The sequence below is a fragment of the Brassica napus genome, chromosome C6 (genome assembly GCF_020379485.1).
Source record: "Brassica napus cultivar Da-Ae chromosome C6, Da-Ae, whole genome shotgun sequence".
Classification (NCBI taxonomy): Eukaryota; Viridiplantae; Streptophyta; class Magnoliopsida; order Brassicales; family Brassicaceae; genus Brassica; species Brassica napus.
This window is the reverse complement of record NC_063449.1, coordinates 28956632-28975039: the sequence shown is the minus strand read 5'-3', so window position 1 is coordinate 28975039 and position 18408 is coordinate 28956632. Positions and strand designations below refer to the sequence as shown.

General features: G+C 38.5%; 2 protein-coding genes across 2 annotated transcripts; one reads left to right on the top strand and one right to left on the bottom strand.

Moving 5' to 3' along the window:
- The first annotated feature begins 99 nt into the window (after positions 1-99).
- On the top strand, positions 100-1252 carry LOC125588651. Its single transcript, XM_048760235.1, has one exon. The coding sequence runs from the start codon at positions 293-295 to the stop codon at positions 1250-1252; it is 960 nt and encodes a 319-aa protein (XP_048616192.1). The 5' UTR covers positions 100-292.
- Positions 1253-12006: 10754 nt separating this feature from the next.
- Positions 12007-13391, bottom strand: LOC111212863 (expansin-B5-like). The gene is made up of 4 exons (XM_022714482.1): positions 13203-13391; positions 12997-13109; positions 12718-12902; positions 12007-12557 (listed from the first exon to the last, which is right to left on the bottom strand). The coding sequence occupies exons 1-4, from the start codon at positions 13345-13347 to the stop codon at positions 12185-12187; spliced, it is 816 nt and encodes a 271-aa protein (XP_022570203.1). The 5' UTR covers positions 13348-13391; the 3' UTR covers positions 12007-12184.
- Between the last annotated feature and the right edge of the window lie 5017 nt (positions 13392-18408).

The following is an 18408-nucleotide window of genomic DNA, read 5'->3' as shown; positions in this document are numbered from 1 at the left end:
CACTTCATTTCATCATCCAAAACATTTCATCTTCTCTCAAAAATTTCAAATCGCTCTCCTCCAATTTTTCAAGAAAGATGATTCGCGCACTTTTGTTTTTATGTGCCATTTTTATTTGTGTTTCTATTTATGGTTTATTCGATGGAGAATTTACTCCAAGTGAATTTAAGATGATTATCGGTTTAATTTTATTTACATCGCTTCTCCTTGTAATTGCTTGTATGGTTAATGTAAACGGTTTTTAAATTATGAAGTTCTAATAAAATTACTATTTTGTGTTTTAGAAATACAAATGGCAAACATCGAGAAACTCCAGTTCCCAGCTCTAAAAGTAACCGGCGAAAACTATGTCAGATGGGTCACAAATGTGAAACCTTATCTTGTAATAAAAAAGATATCCGAAGCTATAAAAGTCGGTAACAAATCGCCACCCGAGCATATAGCCGAGGCGATAATCTTCCTGAAGAAGCACTTAGATGAGAATCTAACTCACGACTATGGAGACGTTGAGGACCCAGCTGTACTATGGCAAGCCTTGAAAGACAGATTCGATAATCAAAAGGAAATCAATCTCCCTCACGCTCTTGAAGAGTGGAAAACCCTGAGGTTTCAGGATTTCCAAAGGGTTAGAGATTACAATTCCACTATCTTAAGGATAGTTGCACAATTAAAATATTGTGGTAACCCTGTCACCGAAGCAGAAATGCTTGACAAGACATACAATACCTTCCACAAAGAACACAACGTCTTATCCCGAATTTACAGAAAATGTGGGTACACCAAATTTTCTGAATTGATGGTAACACTCATGTTGGCTGAAAAGAACGATGAGTTACTAATCAAAAACCATAATTCCCGACCTACGGGAGCCAAGGCATTTCCCGAAGTGAATGCTACGGCGGTAGAATATTCGGGAAGGAGAAACCATACCAACCGAGGTCGTGGTCGGCGTTTCAACAACAAACGTGGAAAGCCTTACTATCCTAAAAGTATTAGATCTAACAAATGGGTTAGATCTGAACAACCTCATAAAGGCAAAGAAACCGAAGAGGATACCACAAAGAAAAGTGAGACTGTATGTTACAGATGTGGATGTAAAGGACATTGGTCCCGTACCTGTCGTACTCCCCCACATTTGTGCAAGTTATATCAAGAATCCATAAAAGGAAAGGCTAAAGAGGTGAACCTCACGGAAAACGTTGAAGGGACCTCATACCTTGAATCCTCTGATTTCGCAAATGAGCTGGACTAGAATACTCTTGAAGAGTACGAAAATGTTTCTAATAAGACTGCTGAATAGTCCTCATTTGTAATGTATAATAATTATGTTTTCAAAGAATAATGTTGTTTTAACAACAATATATGTATAATTATTGTGTGTTTTCTTTATATAATCAATGAATAAATTTCACGTTTCACTTTTATTTAATGTTTATGATAATTTCAGAAATGGATCAAAATACTAATGGAGCAAAATCCAAGAAACGGATTCGTGAAATATGCATACCAGATAGTGGAACAACGCACACTATTCTGAGACAAAAGAGATATTTCTCTGATATAAAACCGACAAGAATTGTCGTCAATACAATATCAGGTCCTGCAGACGTGATTGAAGGAACTGGTAAAGCAAACTTTACTTTGCCGAATGGAACAAAATTTTCCATAAATAATGCTTTATATTCTCCGAGTTCTAAAAGGAATTTGTTGAGTTTTAAAGACATATATCTTCACGGATATGATACTCAGTCTGCAACTGAGGATGGAAAGAAATACATGTATGTAATTTCTGAAAAATGTGGCAGAAAGCACATATTGGAAAAGTTTCCAGAACTTCCTTCGGGATTACATCATACTTATATCGATGAGATCGAATCAAATCTTGTAGTAAAACGGAACCCAGAAGAGTTCACGTTATGGCATGATCGCCTTGGCCATCCAGGCTGTACAATGATGCGTAGAATCATAGAGAGCTCACATGGTCATTCACTGAAAATCCAGGAGATTTCTCAAGGGAATAAAATGACATGTGTTGCATGTTCTCTAGGAAAATTGATCGTAAGGCCATCGCCAACCAAAATCGATAAAGAATCACCAAAGTTCCTTGAAAGAATTCAAGGTGATATATGTGGACCGATACATCCACCATGTGGACCATTCCACTATTTTATGGTATTAATTGACGCATCCAGTAGATGGTCACACGTTTGTCTATTATCATCTCGAAATGTGGCATTTGCGAGATTTCTAACTCAGATAATCAAACTGCGAGCACAGTTTCCTGATTATACTATTAAAAGAGTTAGACTAGACAACGCTGGTGAATTCACATCCCAAGCATTCAATGACTATTGTATGGTAATGGGAATTGAAGTTGAACATTCAGTTGCTCATGTTCATACGCAAAATGGTTTGGCTGAATCTTTAATTAAGCGTCTGCAATTGATTGCAAGACCATTGATCATGAGATCAAAACTTCCAACCTCTGTATGGGGACATGCCATTTTGCATGCAGAAGCACTCATTCGGATCAGACCGAGTGCATACCATAAGTATTCCCCACTCAGTTAGCGTTTGGTCGAGAACCAAACATTTCCCACTTTAGAATCTTTGGTTGTGCGGTATATGTGCCTGTAGCACCACCACAACGAACAAAGATGGGACCACAAAGAAGGTTGGGAATATATGTTGGTTGTGATTCTCCATCAATTATAAGATACCTAGAACCACAGACTGGTGACGTCTTTACAGCACGTTTTGCTGATTGTCATTTTGACGAAAATGTATTCCCAGTTCTAGGGGGAGAAAACAAAAATGTTGGAAGTGATATAAAATGGAGTGTACCATCATTGTTATATCTTGATCCTCCTACTAAAGAGTCAGAACTAGAAGTTCGACGAATTATGCATTTACAGAGTATAGCTAACCAGCTACCTGATGCATTTGCAGATACCAAGACGGTAACTAAATCTCATATACCAGCTGCAAATGCTCCTGCTCGTATCAAAATGCCAAATGAACAAGAAAAGGAGGATGACACACGAGAGCCAAAAACACGCCTGAAGCGTGGTAGACCTGCTGGTTCTAAGGATAAGAATCCTAGGAAACAGAAGAAAGCTGAAATATATGATGCACCCAAAATAGCAGAAAATATTTTGGAAGAAATAAATGATAAGGACTCTGATGAATCAGAGCATCATGAATCGAAAGATAATCATGAGATTTCTATTAATTACATCCATAATAAAAGGATATGGAATAGAAATGAACAAAATGATCTTGATGATGCTTTCTCATATATCGTGTCAGGTGAGGTAAATGAAGATACCGATGATCCAGAACCGAAATCCATATATGAATGTCAAAAGAGACATGATTGGAATAAATGGAAAGAAGCAATACAAATCGAACTTGATTCGCTTAACAAACGAAAAGTGTTTGGATCTATTGTACTCACACCTGAAGATGTGAGACCAGTTGGGTACAGATGGATTTTCGTTCGAAAACGAAATGAGAAAAATGAGATTACAAGGTATAAAGCTCGCCTTGTAGCCCAAGGATTTTCTCAAAGACCTGGTATTGATTATGAGGAAACATATTCTCCTGTAATGGATGCGATCACATTTAGATTCCTGATGAGTCTAGCCGCTGATAAAAATCTTGAGATGCGTCTCATGGATGTTGTTACAGCTTATCTATACGGATCATTAGATACTGATATCTACATGAAAATCCCTGATGGATTTAAAATGCCAGAAGCATTAAGTTCCAAACCTAAAGAGTTATGTGCAATAAAATTGCAAAGATCATTATATGGGTTAAAACAATCTGGACGTATGTGGTACAATCGTCTCAGTGAACATTTAACAAAAGAAGGATATGTGAATGATCCTATATGCCCATGTGTTTTCATCAAGAAAACAACATCCGGATTTGTGATAATCGCGGTATATGTTGATGATCTAAATATTATTGGAACTCAAAAAGAAATACAAAAGGCATCAGACTATCTCAAAGGAGAATTTGAGATGAAAGATCTTGGACAGACACAGTATTGTCTTGGCCTACAAATAGAACATTCACAAAATGGTATATTTGTGCATCAATCCACATACACTAAAAGAGTGTTGAAACGATTTAACATGGATAAATCAACTCCTCTTAGCACCCCGATGGTCGTTAGATCACTTAACATTGAAAGTGATCCATTTCGACCACCTGAGGAAAAAGAAGAGATACTTGGTCCGGAAGTACCATATCTAAGTGCAATTGGAGCGTTGATGTACCTTGCAAATTGTACACGGCCTGATATATCATTCGCTGTTAATCTTCTAGCAAGATTTAGCTCATCTCCAACACGAAGACATTGGAATGGAATTAAACATGTCTTTCGTTACTTACAAGGGACTATTGATTTAGGCTTATTTTACCCTAAAGATTCAAATGGTCAAATGGTTGGTTTTGCAGATGCAGGATATCTTTCAGATCCACACAAAGCCCGATCGCAAACAGGATATGTTTTTACGATCGGAGGCACTGCTATATCTTGGCGTTCTCAGAAACAAACGCTTGTGGCTACCTCTTCAAATCATGCTGAGATCATCGCACTCCATGAAGCAAGTAAAGAATGTGTATGGCTAAGATCAATAAGCCAACACATTTGTTCAAGTAGTGGGATTGACAAAAGTACGGGGCCAACTATTCTATATGAAGACAATGCAGCATGTGTTGCTCAAACGAAGGAAGGATATATCAAAAGTGATAGAACAAAACATATACATCCAAAGTTCTTCTCATACACCCAAGAGCTCGAGAAGAAGAAAGAGATTGAAGTAAGATATGTCCGATCATGCGACAATGCAGCCGACCTCTTCACAAAAGCACTTCCTACTTCGGTATTCAGAAAACATGTCCATAACATTGGAATGCGTCATCAGAAGGATCTATGACTGCTCAATCGAGGGGGAGCTTACGTAGTTGTACTCTTTTTACCTAACTATGGTTTTTCCCATTGGGTTTTCCTAGAAAGGTTTTTAACGAGGCAACAAAGACGTTAAGCGAGAGCGGAGAGTGACACCGGTTCCCAAGGGGAGTGTTACGAAACTTAATTTAATACAAGATGGATGATCAAGGGGGAGTGTTATAAGATAAACTTTGAAATGATCCTCCACTCCTTTACCAACTCAAGCACTATGATCATCTACTCATCAAGCACTATGATCATCTACTCATCAAGCACTATGATCACCCACTCATTTACCAAATCAAGCACCATCTTTGATATTTTATGCATTGTTGTTCACTATAAATATCATCACTCATCTCACTATTTTGTACACCATAAACAAGAACAAGAGTTTATAAGAAAAGAACCATTACATCTTCTTCTTCTTACTTATAATAAACTCTCTCACTTATAGTAGTGTTATTTGCTTCCTACGGGTATTAAATTCTACTCTTATTTAAATTTCTCGATACTATAAATTATAAGTTATTTCATAACATTATATATATTTTTATACAACACGCTCAAGACGATTAAAGAAAAACAACTAAATTACATTTGTTTTATTTATCTCTATGTTACTGTTTAGCAAAACTTGGTTTAATTTTGATCTATAAAACGGAAAGGGGAGAAAACTCTAATTAAAGCGTATGCATGAAGTTGAAAAAGGGACAGTGTGCGAGCCTTGCCCGTTTCTGCAAACATTTCTTAAGTTTCTCGATTTACCCTTCTATTTAAGCTGTGTTACAAAAATAGTTAAAAAGTCATCTGTTCACAAGAAATAGCAGACGCAACGCAGCTGGCTTTTGTCTATTTTTAGGTCCTTGTTTTCAATTCGCCTAAAGTAAAAAAATCTACGTGAAACCATTTAAGTGTGAAGATGAAGCAATAAGAAACAAGATGGTTGGTTAAGGTCTCAAGACAATGGAGATACCACTACAAGAGACAAACATGCATGGTTGGTTAAGGTCTCAAGACAATGGAGATGCCACTACAAGGGACAAGCATGCATGGTGGGTTAAGGTCTCAAGACAATGGAGATGCCACTACAAGGGACAAGCATGTATGGTGGGTTAAAGTCTCAAGACAATGGATTATTAGTTTATCATATCTCATCTACCATTTGCCATACTTGTAACCCCTATATATATGAGATGTTCCCATAAGCAAATTAATTAAGCAAATAAGATTCTCCTTATTTACTCTATCTCTCTCTACTTTCTAGATTAAACATCTCTCTCTCTTGTTCTTCACTATGTTCTTCAATTTCTAACATGGTATCAGAGCATCCAAGCTCTTGAACACCAAACTGCTTCCGCAAATTTACTCTATTCACCTTACTCTTTCACTTGTTTGGTTTACTTTCTTCATTTCTAGAGAACATATCTTGGCTTCCCTTGTTTTCTCTCTTGCCTAGCCTCAGAAATTCAAATTTCTCCTTGGCAAATTTTTTATTTTTTACCCGCTGGACAATAGCAAGCAAAGATGGAGCAGCACAAGCTAGTTAGGATTCCAGTCATCCTGAAAGGTCCTAACTACATTACCTGGTCGAGATTGACCAGGACAGCTCTTGGAGGAAGAGGTCTATGGGAGCACATCACCACAAGTGAGGCCCCAAGACAAATCACCCAAGGAGAAGATGGCAAGGAGGTTGTAGTGGTAGATGAAGGCAAATGGGGTCAGGAGGATCTCATGGTGCTGTCTATCTTGCAAGGCTCACTTGATACTCCTATCATGGAGTCTTACTCACATTGTGAGACTGCAAAGAAGCTATGGGATACCTTACACAAGGTATATGGCAACACTTCAAACCTCACCAGAATTTTTGAGGTTAAGAGGGCAATCAACAACTTACAGCAAGAGGAGATGGACTTCACCAAGCACCTTGGGAAGTACAGCCAGCTGTGGTCTGAACTTGAGATGCTGAGACCAAGTACCACTGATCCTAGTACACTAGAAGAGAGGCGTGAGCAAGACAAGGTCTTTGGATTGCTTCTCACACTCAACCCAAGCTTCAATGATGTACTTAAACACATATTGAGAGCTAAAGAGCTTCCAAGCTATGATGATGTGTGTGCTCAACTTTGGAAGGAGCTAGGCTCAGATGGTCTCTTTGGTGGAAAAGGGGAACTGTCTATGGCAAACAAAGCTGAGAAGATGGAGAGTGCTTCAGTCAACAAAGCACACTTCAAACCAAGAAGAGGAGGAGACAAGTCTGTGACTTGTGAGCACTGTAAGAATCTAGGCCACTCCAAAACCAATTGTTGGATCTTCCATCCTCACCTCAGACCTGCTTCAACCAACAGATACAACCAGGCCAAAGCACATGAAGCAAGAGCTCATGAAACCACAGTACCAGGCTCCATGCGCATAGGAGAAGATGGAAGAGCTATGATCTCAACCACCCACACTGGTGGATCCACATCCCATGCCATGTCCCAGCCATCCCCTGATGATGCCTTCATCCGCAAGTCAGACATTGAAGCCCTTATCAAAGCTATCAATGCAAACTCTGGTAACATCAGTGTCAATGCTTTAAATTCTATTCACAGTGCTTCACATACTACTAGACCTTTGATCATCGATTCGGGAGCTTCTCATCATATGATTAGGGATGCTAGACTGATTAGTGATGTTAAACCTGCTCTAGGGAGTGTAGTGATTGCTAATGGTGATAGAATTCCAATTGAAGGAGTAGGAAACTTGAAACTGTTTGATAAGGAGTCTCAAGCTTTTTATATGCCTACTTTCACATCCAACTTATTATCTGTTAAGAGAGCAACCAATGATCTAAATTGCAATGTTATTTTCAGTCCTAATGATGTGTGCTTTCAGGATATTAAGACCAGGAAGATGCTGGGAAAGGGTGTGAGCAAGGGAGAGCTTTACTTGCTTGAAAACACCAAGCTTTCAAATTTATCTTGTGCTTTCAATTCTGCTTCTGTGTTAGCTAGTGATGTTTTATGGCATGCTAGATTAGGTCATCCTCATTATCGTGCCTTAGGACTGATGTTACCTAATCTATCTTTAAAGAGTGGAAGTTGTGAGGCTTGTATTCTTGGTAAACATCAGAGATCTGTTTTCCTAATTCTAAGACTATTTATGAAAATTGCTTTGATCTTGTGCACTCTGATGTTTGGACAGCACCTTGTATGTCTAGGGAGAACCATAAATATTTTGTTACATTCATAGATGAAAAATCAAAATATACATGGCTCACCTTGATTCAAACTAAAGATAGAGTTTTAGAAGCTTTTATTAACTTCCAAAACTATGTATCTAACCATTTCAATTCCAAGATCAAAATTTTTAGGTCTGATAATGGCGGAGAATATACAAGCACTGCTTTCAAACATCACTTAGCAAAACATGGCATAATCCATCAAACAAGTTGCCCATACACACCACAACAAAATGGAGTTGCTGAAAGGAAGAATCGCCATCTTATGGAGGTTGCAAGGAGCATGATGTTCCATACCAATGTTCCAAAGAGGTTCTGGGGAGATGCTGTGGTCTCAGCATGTTATTTGATCAACAGGATCCCCACCAAAGTCCTCCAAGATAACTCTCCCTTTCAGGTATTAAACAAAATAAAACCTCCAATTGATCACTTGCGTGTTTTTGGGTGTGTGTGCTATGTCTTGATACCAGGGGAACAGAGAAACAAGCTTGAAGCCAAGAGTGTCAAAGGCATGTTCATAGGATATACTCATGCGCAGAAGGGGTACAAGTGCTACATACCTGAATCAAGAAGAGTTATGGTCTCAAGGGATGTTAAGTTTGTGGAATCAAAGGGATACTATGATGAGAAGAGTTGGGAAAGCCTTCAGGATCTCTCACAAGGATCTTCAGATAGGGCAAACAACTTGAGAATCATTCTGGAAAACCTAGGCATCAGCCAGCCTCAAACAAGTGGCATACCGAGCACTTCACATATACCTCCAGTTGTGGATGAAGCTACATCAATTGAAGAAGCAGTCCATCCTGATCATGAGGGGGGAAACCAACCTAATTTGCAAGTTATCCATGAGGAAGCTATCCCTGAAGAAGATATCCATGACGAAGCTATCCACGAGGAAGCTATCCAAGAAGAAGCTATCCAAGAAGAAGTTGTTAATGATCAAGATGGAATGCAACAAGAAGTTCAACCATTAAGGAGGAGTACAAGGGTGAAGAAACCATCTCAGTGGATGGACACCAAAGTATACTTCAACAACAATGCAGTAGCTCATCCTATCCAAGCAACATGTTCTTTTGCGAGACTATCTGAAGAGCATGTAGTCTTCATCAGCAACCTAGATCAAGAGTATGTACCAAAGACTTATGAAGAAGCCATGAAGCATGAAGAGTGGAGAGCGTCAGTTGGGGATGAAGTTGGTGCCATGATCAAGAATGATACTTGGTATGAAACTGAGCTCCCCAAAGGAAAGAAAGCTGTTACAAGCCGTCTACTCTTCACCATCAAGTACCTTGCCAATGGGAAACCAGAAAGAAAGAAAACAAGGCTAGTTGCAAGAGGATACACCCAAGTCTATGGAGAAGACTATCTGGATACATTTGCACCAGTAGCTAAACTCCACACCATAAGAATTCTACTCTCATTGGCAGTGAACTTGGAATGGGATTTATGGCAGATGGATGTCAAAAATGCTTTTCTTCAAGGAGAGCTGGAGGATGAGGTTTACATGAGGCCACCTCCGGGTATGGAAGACATGGTCAAGCCAGGGAATGTCCTAAGGTTGAAGAAAGCAATATATGGGTTAAAACAGTCACCAAGGGCTTGGTACCACAAACTGAGTACAACTCTCAATGGAAGAGGGTTTGTAAAGTCAGAAGCTGATCATACACTCTTCACACTCACAAGCAAGCAAGGAATTGTGGTGATTCTTATTTATGTAGATGATATTATCATCACAGGAAGTGACAAAGAAGGTATTATCTCAACCAAAGTCTTTCTTAAGTCTACTTTTGATATTAAAGATTTGGGTGAGCTAAAGTACTTTCTAGGGATAGAAATATGCCGCTCTAAAGAGGGGCTTTTCTTATCTCAAAGGAAGTACACACTTGATCTTTTGAATGAGGCAGGAAATCTTGGAGCGAAAGTAGCCAAGACTCCACTAGAAGATGGGTATAAGGTGCTGCGTGAGGGGGAGATTGAAGACAAGCCCTATACTGACGTTAAACACTATAGAAGAATTGTAGGAAAGCTGATATACCTCACCATCACCAGGCCTGATGTATGCTTTGCAGTTAACCAAGTAAGCCAGAATATGCAAGCTCCCAAGATACACCATTGGAACATGGTTGAAAGGATCCTAAGATACCTAAGAGATGCGCCAGGGCAAAGAGTGTGGATGGGATGCAACAAAAATACAGAGATAGTTGGGTATTGTGATGCTGATTGGGCAGGAGACAGAGTGGATAGGAGATCCACTACCGGCTATTGTACATTTATTGGAGGCAATCTTGTCACTTGGAAGAGCAAGAAACAGAAGATAGTGTCATGCTCAAGTGCCGAAGCTGAATATAGGGCGATGAGGAAGCTCACTAGTGAGTTGATTTGGATCAGAAACCTACTTCGAGACTTGGGTATAGAGACATCAACTCCAATCACCATGCATTGTGATAATCAAGCAGCAATACACATAGCTTCCAACAGTGTGTTCCATGAGAGGACTAAACACATTGAGGTGGATTGTCATAAAGTTAGGCAAGCAGTGGAACAAAGGATCATCTTACCCTGCTACACAAGAAGTGAGGATCAACTAGCTGACATCTTTACCAAGGCTGCAAGCACCAAGGTTTGCGAGTTCATACATTCCAAGTTAGGACTCGTAGATTTTTCATCACACTAATCCTCTTAGCCATGAAGTGTTCTACTCTTTTTCCTTGGCTTGGTTTTTATCCCATGAGGTTTTTCCAAGCTAAAGGTTTTAATGAGGGAATGCTTCATGGTTTCCAAGTTTGACCAGTCCCTATGGTCAAGCTTGAGGGGGAGTGTGAAGATGAAGCAATAAGAAACAAGATGGTTGGTTAAGGTCTCAAGACAATGGAGATACCACTACAAGAGACAAACATGCATGGTTGGTTAAGGTCTCAAGACAATGGAGATGCCACTACAAGGGACAAGCATGCATGGTGGGTTAAGGTCTCAAGACAATGGAGATGCCACTACAAGGGACAAGCATGTATGGTGGGTTAAAGTCTCAAGACAATGGATTATTAGTTTATCATATCTCATCTACCATTTGCCATACTTGTAACCCCTATATATATGAGATGTTCCCATAAGCAAATTAATTAAGCAAATAAGATTCTCCTTATTTACTCTATCTCTCTCTCCTTTCTAGATTAAACATCTCTCTCTTGTTCTTCACTATGTTCTTCAATTTCTAACATTAAGGGTATTTCGGAATTTAATATTTGCTGTTGTTAGAAAGTTTTAGGGGAAGGTTTTGTGGTTGTAACGACGGACCAAACGTTGTCCAAAAATTCAGGCTCAATTCAATGTGATTTGACCAGCTTAGAAGTTATTCACAACAGATTCAAAATACGTTTATGACGTATGAATTTAAAGCTTAAATGCATAGAATCATGATAGATTAAACCAGAACAACATGCGACGTGTTCCTTTTAATTTGGATATTTCTTGGTTAGAAGAAGGTACCGTTGTGTTCGGAAGAAGAATAAGTCAAGATGCCAAAAAGTTGAGCAAACCCATCACTAGATGTTTTTCTAATACACAAAAGATTACATTGTATATTTTCCGTTCATAACGCGTTTTAACTTTTAACCTCAAAAAATCTTCGTATAGTTAGGTGGTTAACAGCAAAGAGACTTTATAAGTGAGTTTGAGAAATCTTTATTTACCAAACTTGTGAAAAGGTAGTGGTAGTTTTTTGCTAATTGTGTTATGTGCACCACCTTCCGTTCACATGTAGACCACTTAACGCGTCTCCTAAATTGGTCCGATCCGGTCTAAAGACTGCTCCACATTAAAAGATGAACCAAACCGGTTTATATTTATAAAATCATGGGCTTTGTAGGCAACTACAACTCTTAGCCCATATAAAGTACATAACCAATGTTACAATTATCAAAATAATTTACTATCAACCGCAAATTCAACGCCCCATGTTTTTTTCAAACATTACTATTTGTTTGAAGGGGAAAAATCAATCATTTATGTTTCTTTTGAATGGGTTTCTTGTGACTGTTTTTCTTGGGAGTGGCGAAGTTAACGAGAGAATTGTAAATAGCACCGGGACTCCATTTCTCCGGGATAACATCTTTAGCAACGATCACTTTTTTGGTTACGGCGGAGGTAAGTCGGACGTTGAACGGACCTTTCAATGCACAGCCTGGGTTAAGTTTCCAAACGGCGGATCTCATCTCCTCCATTTTCAAGTATTTTCCACCAGCCGGTTGAATCTCCACGCATGCAAAGTTTCCATCACCGTTTGCAAACTTAACAGCGAACGACATGTAGTAAGGATTTGCTCCGGCGTCGACATGAATAGCTATTTTACTCTTAGGATGTTTGCAACATGCACTGCATAACATAAACATGCAACGTCCATAATGTACATGAGTAAACTTAATTTGGTTTGTGTAAAGTTATTGAACCAAACCAAATTGAACTATTTTCTATTCGAAAAGCTAATTAAATTAAACTAACCCGATTTTTTACAAACTTCATTAACAATACGTACCGTTTGTACCTAACCTTGAGTTCCCCAAGGTTACGTAATTCATCGCCTTTGCCACGTTTGGCCAGTGCACCAAATGCCTTACCGCTAAGATCAAAATGGAACGCCTCCTTCGTGCAGCCAGCACACTCATCTGCTATCATTACCTTGATCGGCTTTTTGGTGCATAATGGATGGTCACATACAAGCTAAAACGTCACATGTAATACGATATTAGTATAGTCTTACATTACAATATGATATTCAATTAATTGTAAATTATAATATATAAATATTAAATACCCTATAACATGCCCCACAACCCGTTCCATCTTTGAATAATGAAGGTCCTCCGGCTGAAACCATACATTGGTATGGGTGTTTTGCCACTGCATCACCGTATCCACAAGCCCCTCCTATATATATAATGTTGTAAGAACCGGTTTTAAATATGGAAAATGTTTTCAAACTTTAGGTTTTGTGGATCAATTAATGGTTTAATTAATTACCTGTGCTGCCAGGACCTTCTCGGTCGCCATACCAAGTGATGCCGGCGCTGTTCCAGCGGGTATGATTATGGCAAGAACATGGCTTCAATGAGATTGCAAAGAGAGCAACGATAAAGCAAAAATATTTGCCTGAAAATAATGCCATGTTTCTTGAAAGAATGAAGGGTTTTGTTTTGTTGTTGTTGGAGAAAAACCAAACTTAAATAGTTTCTAGATTTCAACTAAAAATACAACAATTATAGTTATCCTAAATTTTAGCAAAACCAAATCTTAAAAAAGGCTATTCAACATATGATGAGCTTTTGTTATTTTAGAAACTAAAACCTATAACAGAACCATAACCGTTCAATGAAAGTTTATTTTGATTTATTGGTGGAGGTTAACTTCAGTAACATACACGACGGGGCCAACATATAATAGGTTTTGTTAACTTTTCAAAGTTAGATTTACATTCATTTAAATTATGGTGTGCCAGGATACAGAGCTGGGCTTGGACAGATGATCTTGAGACATTTGAATGGGCCCCAGGTTACAAAAATTAATTTTTGAATTTTTGTTCTATCTATTTTTACATATATAATGCAAATGTAAAATAAATAAAAATAAAAAGATATTTTTATTATGCATTAATCTAATAGAAAACAATAGATTTTGGGTTATTATAATTTAAAAATGAATAAAATTACAATAAAGAAAATATATTATTTTATAAATTTATAGAAACCAATAGTTTTCTCTTTCAATATAATATATATTTCAAACAAATTTTTTTCTAGAAATTTTAAAAATTATTATCAATTTTAAATAAAAATAATTTTTATTTTTATTTTCGAATAGGGCCTCAAAATCTCTAGGACCGGCTCTGCCAGGATACATACATCAACTCCAGTTATTATCAGAATTTTTAAAAGAGTTTTTTGCAAAAGTGACTCAAAACTTGGAGTCAAACAGAAAACTAACATTTTCTTTTGACTCCTTTTTTTTTTGAGATTTTAACCCCACACCTGCATTTTATCAACGAAAATGCCATTAACATTTTGTTTTTTTTTCTTTTCGAAAATGGCTTCTTTACTGTCTCAACCTCATCTTCTTCAAGTATTTACAATATTGCCACTGCAATGAATAGTGGCAACAACCTTGTACGAACTGTTTGGAGCTTTTAATGCCCTTTAATGCACGTAAATCTCTTTACACTCTCTCTGTTTCAATTGTTATGAACTAAAAACAACATTTCTTTCACTTTCTCTCTATATTCATCCAAAAAACTCAAGCTTTTGATTCAAAATATGGGCTATGGTTGACAGAGCCATATTTCTTTCGTTTTTACTTACGGTTGCTTTCGTTTGAGGTTCTGGGTGGTTGGAGAAGACCCTGTGTGCAAACGAAGTCATCTCACCTAGTTTAAGGTACGAATTTGAATTTTTTTTCAAGATCTGTTCGCGTAGAAGACTTACTAGTAAGTCATCTGTATGTAGAAGACTTACTGATGAGTCTTCTGGTCAAACGGACGACTTAAATTAAGTCGTCCAGCTTTGTTTGTTAAAAAAAACACTCCAGACGACTTATATATACGTCGTCTACGAGAAACGGGCTAGTTTTGCATTTGACCGAATCGTGTCAGATCTTTGACTATTTCTGGACGACTTATAATTCAGTCGTCTCTGGGAAAGTTAAAATTTTAATATTTTATGAAAACTTGACGACTTACGTGTAAGTCGTCCTAGGTTAGTTTTGTAATTGAAAAATAAAACTTCATAATTTAACTTTAACCAGACGACTTAATATAAAGTCGTCCCTCCAGAAGACTTAATTTAAAGTCGTCCGGGGAAAGCAAAGTCGTCCAGAATTTTTCCCAATTTTCTGGTCAAACCTTGCTTATCCCGGACGACCTTAAATTAAGTCGTTTAGCTGGACGACTTTCATCTAAGTCGTCTGGAGAAAGTTAAATTTCAAGTTTTATTTTTCAATTACAAAACTAACCTTAGGACGACTTACACGTAAGTCGTCAAGTTTTCATAAAATATTGAAATTTTAACTTTCCCAGAGACGACTGAATTATAAGTCGTCCAGAAATAGTCAAAGATCTGACACGATTCGGTCAAATGCAAAACTAGCCCGTTTCTCGTAGACGACTTATATATAAGTCGTCTGAAGTTTTTTTTTTAACAAACAAAGCCGGACGACTTAGAATTAAGTCGTCCCTTTTAATTTTCAATTGCAAAAGTGACCTCTTTAGACGACTTACCTTTAAGTCTTCTGGACGACTTAATGCTAAGTCGTCTGCGGCAATGTTTATTGAACTTCTTCATTTTCTCTATGTTTACTAATGTGTTTTATTTTGAATATTTGCAGATGATTTTTCAGTTACATGCAGTGTATGGAGAATGGTTGTTGAGAGATTTCCGTTGGGATTTTGTGGTTGATGATCTCAAAGGAGCAAGATTGTTTTTATTGAATGAAGATTCAACACATGCTGAACTTGTTGCAATGGCTCAAGAAGATTATAACCTGGACATGAGAACAGTGAGTGTGGAGATTAGCTACTCATTACCAGCAGAAATGATGATGGCTCCAGGCAGTCTTCCCATTCATGTTACAAGTGATAGACAAGTTCGAAACTTGCTGGAGATACTCAAAACCCATAGAGTATGTCTTTGTGTATCAAGCCGCAGCAAGGTCGAAACGGTTTCAGAGAAAAGGGATATTGATGAAGCTGGTGAATGGGAAAAAGATGTTGGTGATAATGATGAAGCTGGTGAATGGGAAGAAGATGTTGGTGGTGATGATGAAGATGTTGGTGATAATGAGTTTGTTGAAGATGAAAATCAAGATGGGGAGGAGGAAAATGGGGAGGAGGATGCTGATAATTCTATTGTTGGTGAAACGGATCAGAATGGTGGGGATTACAGTCTTTATGGAAAGGTTCCAGATGAGGACGAGGAAGATGATGATAATATTTGTTTTGAAGAAATCCAAAAGGCATATGCTAAGACAAATGCTATTGAAGGAGGAAAATCGAATGGTACCATCTATGTCAACCAGAGTTTTGTTAGCAAGGGTGCACTGCTTTCAGAGCTGCGGTTGGCAGCAGTGAGGGGTAAGTTTTCTTTCAGATTATACAAATCAACGAAAACTCTCGTTGTGGCAACATGTCCGGTTAGCTATTGTGGATGGAAGGTCAGAGCGAGTGTCAAACATGGGACAAACACGTTTTGGGTAACAAAGTATGTGGAAAAACATTTATGCTCAGCGGGAGACCGAATCGCTCAGCGGAGACACTGTACTCCGAAGTATGTAGGTAGTCTTTTCATTGATCGTGTTGGAATCATTGATGGGATAACTCCGCAGCATATCACTGATGCAATGAGGAACATGTTTGGCATGGCGCTTGATTACACCACTTCATACAGAGCACTGTTATATGCACAAAGATTGGTGAGAGGATCAGCAGAAGAAGGGTATTCGCGTCTGGCATCATATCTCGAGCAAATCTCCATTGCAAATCCTGATTCTATCACGGCGATAGAACTTGATTCTATGAAAAGATTTAAGTATCTATTTCTCTCTTTTGGAGCTTCTATCAAAGGTTTTAAGTATCAGAGAAGGGTCATTGTGGTGGATGGAACTCACCTAAGTGGAAAGTATGGAGGAACTATGTTAGTTGCAGCCGCACAAGATGGCAATTTTCAGATATTCCCATTGGCTTTTGGGATCGTGGATGAGGAAGATATACCTTCTTGGGAATGGTTTTTCACAAAATTGGCTAGTTGTATATCTCATGACAAGCCTCTGGTGATAGTCTCCGACCGGCACAAGGCCATTAAAAGTGCGTGTGATAAGGTGTTTCCTTGGGCAACCCGAGGAATATGTTATTATCACCTTCAAGATAACATTGTCAAAAAGTTTAAAGGGAAACATCTCATGTACTTGGTGAAAGGGGCTGCTTATGCTCACACGGTTTACGATTTTGACCGGTACATGGCTGAGATACGGAGTGCAAACCCGGAACTTGCAACGTATTTGGAGAAAGCCGACGTCAGGCTATGGTCAAGGGTTTATTGTAAGGGGAACAGGTTCAACATAAAAACAAGCAACATTGCTGAATCTATTAATTCCGCACTGAAGCGAGCAAGAGGATTTCCGATTACGTTCCTGCTGGAGTTCATAAGGCAGAAGTTAGGAAAATGGTATTGGAAAAGGAGACAAGATGCTTTGAGTCTCACAACTGAACATAGCCGGGCTGTTGAATACTTGCTTGCTGTTCGAGAAGAGATAGCGGGTATGATGACGGTCGAACCAATTGATGGATGGCATTTCTTTGTCAAAGGTGGCAAAATGGACTGTGTGGTTGATTTGGAACATGCAAAGTGTGATTGTGGTGTCTATGGAGTGGAGAAAATACCTTGCTCTCATGCTATAGCTGCTGGAATACATGCTGGTTTGCATATCTCCACACTTGTATGTCCACTGTACTCAAAGAATTATCTGTATGCAGGATACTCAGAGAATATATATCCTATCGTGTCACAACATATTGAGGAACGAGAATGCTTTCCTCCAGAACTAAAGCGTGGTCGGGGGAGACCGAAGAAATCAAGATGGCAATCTTGGTTGGAGCTATCTAGGATGAGAGGACACAAACCCAGGAAGAAACACAGGGCACGGAGATGCTCAAACTGCAAGGAAACTGGCCATACGAAACCACAATGTACACAACCAGTTGACTAGTTGTCCAGACGACCTAAATTTAAGTCGTCCCGTCTTGATTACCCGTCCAGACGACTAAATATTTAGTCGTCCAGTGTATTTTATTTTTAGACGACCTTCTACTAAGTCGTCCAGTGTATTTTATTTTTAGACGACCTTCTACTATCCTTCAAGTGTATTTTATTTTTAGACGACCTTCTACTAAGTCGTCCAGTGTATTTTATTTTTAGACGACCTTCTACTATCCCTTCAAGTGTATTTTATTTTTAGACTACCTTCTACTATCCCTTCAAGTCGTCCAAACCTTCTAGACGACTTATTTGTAAGTCGTCCAGTTGGAAAACCTTCCAGACGACTTATAATAAGTCGTCCAAACCTTCTAGACGACTTATTTGTAAGTCGTCCAGTTGGAAAACCTTCCAGACGACTTATAATAGTCGTCCAAACCTTCTAGACGACTTATTTGTAAGTCGTCCAGTTGGAAAACCTTCCAGACGAC